Source organism: Varanus komodoensis, unplaced genomic scaffold (assembly GCF_004798865.1).
Source record: "Varanus komodoensis strain SLA01 unplaced genomic scaffold, ASM479886v1 scaffold40, whole genome shotgun sequence".
In the NCBI taxonomy this organism is placed as follows: Eukaryota; Metazoa; Chordata; class Lepidosauria; order Squamata; family Varanidae; genus Varanus; species Varanus komodoensis.
In genome coordinates this window covers 6,800,704-6,806,703 of record NW_025335942.1, presented here as the reverse complement: position 1 = coordinate 6,806,703, position 6,000 = coordinate 6,800,704, and the positions used below count along the sequence as shown (strand labels likewise).

Here is a 6,000-nt window from a genome sequence, read left to right as displayed (position 1 = left end):
CACACACACACACACACACACACACACACACACAACAAATGATGCCTTAGAAGGGTTTTCCAGGAGAGGTTTTTTGGATAAGGTACACATAAGTTACAGGAGAAAGAAAAGTTCTGGAAGTCCCTCCGTGTGCAGCTAACGTGTTCCGAAGCATCGTGGACCCAGCCAGTGTCACTATTCACACCTACAACTTGCCAATAGGAGGGGTGTGGAGGAAAGATGAGAAAGGGGCTCATGCTGCTCTTAAGGCTGTGTGTGTGCTGCTTATTCTTGTACTAGAATTGCGCATCCTGCAACTTTATGCTGTATGAAGATTAACACACGTCATCTTGTTGCACAGGTTATGGGAAGCTGGTTGGAAACAGCGCTATTACAAGAATAAATTTGATGTTGATGCCTCCGATAAGAAATTCCGTTACAAGGTTGTGCAAGCGTATGTGGAAGGGCTTTGCTGGGTTCTCAGATACTATTATCAGGTATTTAAATATCCAGCTACTGGGATTCCTTCTCAGAATAGAGCATGTCTTTTGCCAGGAGTTGGTCATCCCAATTAATGATACGGTGATTTTCAAGTGGGAGAATCCAGGTGAATAACAGTCGATGGTGCTCAAAACATTGGGCTTTCAAGGTGTTGCTAGAATAGTTTTGTAGAAGTGGGGGTTTTTTTCATGACAGAAAATAGGTCTCGAACAAAATCTGCAGCACAGAATAGTTTCAGATAAGCCAAGAAGAATGATCACAGTGTGGAGAAAACTTTATTGAGTCAGTAAGAAAAATGGAAGGAAAATTGTGATTAAGAATAAAGGCATGGTCAGGAAAGAGGTGTAGGAGAACAAAGCATTCAACAGATTAAATTAACTAAGAGAATACATATACCATCTTGTAAAACTATCTTATTCTGCATTGGTTTGGTCTCAAAAGTCTTTGTGGGAAGCTCTTTGTGGAAAATAGGATAGCGTTTTTGTTGGAACAGCTCAAGCAAAGTGGGCAAGTAGTTATGCTCCCAGACAACCATGGTTAACCAATCGTCGGCCGTTTGTGGCATGCAAACCTGGTTGTGGCTATTTCAGTGTGCTTTCATGGCTTATTAAATTGTATTTGTCCTTAGAAATTCTTGATCTTTGTCCTTAGTCGTCTTTTTGGCATTGTATGCATTGCATAATTTGTGAGTTGTTCTCAGCGTGTTGTAGTCCAAGTAACAACAACAACAAAGAACATATCTTAATTTTAGCAAAGATGCAGTTTTTCTCTTTGTGTGTGTATGGGCACAAGGAGAGAAAGAGAATTACATAGGCATATACTTTCAGTCATTATGACACTGAAACTGCCCATTTCGATACTTCATTATTATGCCAGAAACCATTTTTTAACATGTAGTGATGAAAATGGTCTGCTCCACATCACCTCTTCTGTTTGAATTGTTACAGATAATGTGATTTGTGGGCTTTTAATGAATATGTTTCCAGTTGTGAAGAATAGTCCAATATTTTTCAGTATGTAAATACATAGCAAACGAGTTAGTATTAATGTAAAATTAAGTAGGCACTTTAAAAATTACTTTAATGCCATTGATCTGTGTTTCCTGGTGGCTTGCAGAAACAAGGGTAGGACCCAATGCAGCCTGAGTCAGATAAAAATCCTGCACCTCTCTGCATTCTCTGGCCTGGATTCCGGGAGCTGTAGGAATTTAACTTTCTAAACCTGCATGGGATTGTATTCTACATATATTTCGCTGGTCACAACCATGCTTAAGAACTGCTCTTTGGGACCAGTGTCTTCCATGACTACCGAGCTCTCCACAGCAATTTAATTAAACAAATGTCTTTTTGTCCTTTGAATTCTTCTTCATTTCGCCAACTAGGGGTGTGCCTCCTGGAAATGGTATTATCCTTTCCATTATGCACCATTTGCTTCCGATTTTGAAGGGATCACAGACATGCTGTCAGACTTCGAAAAAGGAACCAAACCGGTAAGGTTAATTGTTCATCTTTTCAACAGTCCATTGTCCGTCACTCACATTCATGATTATCAGAGGTTTAGAAGATTTGTTGTGACTGGCTTTTTAAATTTATTTTTTTGGCAGTTTAAGCCTCTTGAACAACTTATGGGAGTTTTTCCAGCTGCCAGCGGCAACTTTCTCCCACCAACTTGGCGCAAACTTATGACAGATCCGGTAAGAAAGCTGCTTTGCTTCTCCTCTTGCCCCACACTTTTCAGCTGTGCAAAGCTCAGGGTTTGTTAGAGCTTTTCTTAACAGCTTTTCTTGTTTCTCTTAGAGTTTTTTCTTAACAGCTTCAGAACATATCTAACAAATACAGGCAGCCCCTGGGTTACTAACAGTTCCATTCCTGAGAAAATGAAAATTCGCCTTTAAGTTAAATTTGTACATGAGTCGGGTCACATGTAGGTCAGCCTTCCACAGTTGTGGGGCTTAGGGACACAGGACCCACATGAAAGTGGGAAAACTGCAAATATCTCTAGCCCTTTCTCTCTGCCCAAAATCACCAGTGCCTCCTCTTTGCAGCAAGGAAATGCTGGAGAGATATCCCTCTCCGGATGAGCAGGACAGGAAGCCATGCTTTGGAGGCCTCCCTCTCCCCCCTTTCACTTCCCCTCTCTCTATGGTGATGCTTTGGAGACCTCCCTCTTTCCCTCTCTCTTTCGCTTTCCCTCTCTCTATAGTGATGTCAATTCTCTGCAGTAATTTTTTAAAATTAACAGGCTGTACAGCAGTTTGTTTGTAAGCATGAGTTGTAAGCATAACTCGGGGACTGCCTGGATGGCTGTTTTTACTGCTGTTTGCTGGAGGCCAAGACTTTGCCAACTATGAGCAGTATCTGGATTAGAATGACCACCAGCTTCATTCCTGGCACAATGGGATTCCCAGAAAGCTGCTGCGGCTGTCGCAGCAGAAGTCCCTCACTTCGTCTCTGGCGGTCTTGCGTGCTGCTGGGTCTCCTGGTCAGGTTGGTGCAGCTAGATGGTGGAGCAGAGAAGGGGCGGTGGTGGCACCAAGCTAGGCAAGCATCATGGAAGAAGAGCAATGCCTTGCAAGAGGGCTTCAGGCTGGAGAAGGAGGCTGATCGCGCCATCTGGTCTGCTCAGACCATTTCGGATATGGAAAGCGTGCGGTTCGGGGACTTGGGAAAACGAAGCTCCGTCACTGCAGTCGGAACATCGTCAGCGCAAGTGCTGTTCATTTCGACAGGCTCTCCATAAAGAGTATGAGAAGAGGAAAGGAAGTAGTTTCATCCGCAGGCTCCAGAATCATTGTTAATGATCTTTTATTAAACACAGGAATCAAGTATAATTGACTTCTACCCTGAAGATTTTGCTATTGATTTGAATGGGAAGAAATATGCTTGGCAAGGTAAATACTTAAGGTCACAAAATTAATACTTGCTCAGGGAGTCTTTGGGGGCATTTGAACAAAACAAGGAGGAGTTATTTCCACTTATCACCACCTGCCCAAATGATTTCAGTGTAGTTTGATCTTTTTTAAAATGAAAAAGAAGCAGTCAAATAGTCTGGGGATAACTGTGGCCAATAGAAATTTTGGTTGTCCCCTTAATCTGTTACATCGACTTGAAATCGACTATAATTAACTATCCATATAGCATTGTTTCTGTGTTTATTTTGACCCACTGAGTAGCTTAGATAATTTTTAAAAAGCAGAATAAAAATACCGTGGTTTGCAGCTTCCATCTGTTTATGCAGTGAGGTTTCCCCTTCCTCCTGTCCCCTTTCTATGTGGTCCCCACTCCCAAATCTGCTCCAGTGGGTTCTGCAATATTCTAAAACTAATTTGCAGGTTGGAGGAGCAGTGGGGAAATCTCTGAACAAAATACATGATTGGATCTTATGTTCACACTCCATGGACTTGTATAACTGCTAGAACTTCATGGTTCTCTAGCATCCAGAACTGTGAACTGACAACTTTTCTTCGGTTCATTATGTTATATTTCTTCGCTCACCTTAACACAAATGGTTGGCCCAGTCAAACCAAAACAAATATAATGGCATAATTTCTACTCGCATCTGCAAAGAAAGGTCAGTAAGGTAAACACTGTTAAAGTCTCAATTATTTCAGCAGAGAGAGCTAAACATGTATGTAACCCCACCCCATTGAAATAAATGGCCTAATCTACTCTTCTGTGAATCTGTAATACCTTGAAAAGTGGGCTCTGATCACTTGTTTTCCGTAGGTGTCGCTCTGTTGCCATTTGTTGACGAACGCCGCCTGAGAGCTGCCCTTGCAGAGGTGTATCCTGACCTCACTCCTGAAGAAAGTAAGAATTACAGGGGGATATAATCCTTCTGATAACTGAGGGATGGAACTTTTGTTCAGTGCTAAAAAACAAACAAACATCCTAATATTAAACCCGAATACATCTTTCCAGCATCAACCAGTTTGCTTTTCGTTTGAATGCAAGGAGCAAGGTCAGCGGATCTGGTGCCATCCCATGAGCTCAGTCTTGTGTTCTAATCCTTGTCATCTCAATTTCCAATAGAATGAAAAAAATCAGCCACATTGGAACTGGGAGCAGCCCGCCCTCCCTTTTCTTTTCCTACTCCAGTGGGGTTAGGCAAGGCCTTGGAAGAACAGTCCTTTTCTTAGAGCTTAGCAGGTTACAAAACAGCATAAATCAAAGCAATATTTCCTTTGGCATCTGCCCATGTGGAGAATTTGAATCCAGAGTGAAATATCCCCTTCGTCCCCCACTTTCAGAAAGATTCTGAACCAGGGTGGTTCCTGGCTGCTTGAGGTTGAGACGGCGGGAATGCCGGACACGGTCGTCTCCTCACAGGGTCAAGGAACTCCATCCCATTCTGAAATGCCTCCCCTCCTTTCCCAGGCTGGTCTGAGCCTCTTTATGAGGCGGACTTGGAACTGCGAAGCCATCTGCCTCCTCCACCATCTTCTCAGGATTGAATGAATCTTTCCAAGCAGCCTGCAGCTTGCCAGAGCTGTCCCACTCTCTACAACCAGCCCTAACACCTTGCATTTTAAGCGAGGTGTCCTTTTTGCTGCATGATCCTGAAGCATGGCGTGACCAGCTCTGTACAAAATACTTCACTGGAAGGCTTAGGGGAACTATTGCACTTGGCATCTCTGATAAGACACCTCTGCTAATTCGACTGAACAAAATGGCACCTGGCCATTTTGCATCTCTCAGTAGCGCTTGAGCGCACCTACTTTCCCTCTCGGTAGTAATTTCAGGCTATAGCGTAAGCCCAGGAGTTTGCAAAACCGTCATCAGTCCGAAACCCCTGGTATTTCTCTCATATCGCGTCTTCCAGCAGTTCAAGGTAGAACATCCACATCCACTAGGACCAAGCTGGGTGGACTGGGTGTGGGCAGGTCTCGAAGAGCATCCCGGTCCTTTGGCTGGACGATCATTTTGGTCGAAGTGGAAGTGGAAAAGGGTTAGCTTCCCCTGCTCTCTTGACTCTCTTGGTAGGAGAGATCTGCCCAGAGGGTGGTGGTGGTTGACCTGAAGGGGCTGCAGCTGCTCTGCACATGGGTGTTCTGCGGGCAAAGTGGGCAGCGGGGGACTGCCAGGAGACCCACCTGAGCGCCACAGCGGCTGACGGCTTGTGAGCAGAGCATGGAGCATTAAGCATGCTCCAGAGGGACCGCAGCTTTGCCGTGCTTGGACTGCCCATCTCGGATAGAGCCATTTGTGCTTGTTCGCTTGCGTTTAGCAGTAATAAAAGATAAATGGGCACATCTCCGTACATTATGGAAGAGTGACCTGGACATTTATCAAAGTAGCACGTTTGTGAGAGAGTGGGAATTGTAAAAATTTGCAAGTAATAAACATAGAACCTGGAGGAATGTTGTCCATGGGGTCGCGAAGAGTCAGGCATGACTTTGCAACTGAACAACAGTGATAAACAATGAAACAGAGCAAACCAGAAGGGGCCATCTAGTCTGACCCCTGGCTCCAACCACCTCCGTTCATGACATGCCTACCATGTGCCTGTCCAGCCTATCCT

General features: G+C 44.2%; 1 protein-coding gene across 1 annotated transcript in view; it reads left to right on the top strand.

The window, feature by feature from the left end:
• XRN2 (5'-3' exoribonuclease 2) overlaps positions 1-6,000 on the top strand; it is a 46,924-nt gene that overhangs the window by 25,504 nt on the left and 15,420 nt on the right. The window contains exons 17-21 of the mRNA XM_044442793.1: positions 341-476; positions 1,862-1,969; positions 2,084-2,173; positions 3,298-3,370; positions 4,206-4,289. Of these exons, the coding sequence (XP_044298728.1) occupies positions 341-476; positions 1,862-1,969; positions 2,084-2,173; positions 3,298-3,370; positions 4,206-4,289 (491 nt within the window). The remainder of the gene's footprint in view (positions 1-340; positions 477-1,861; positions 1,970-2,083; positions 2,174-3,297; positions 3,371-4,205; positions 4,290-6,000) is intronic.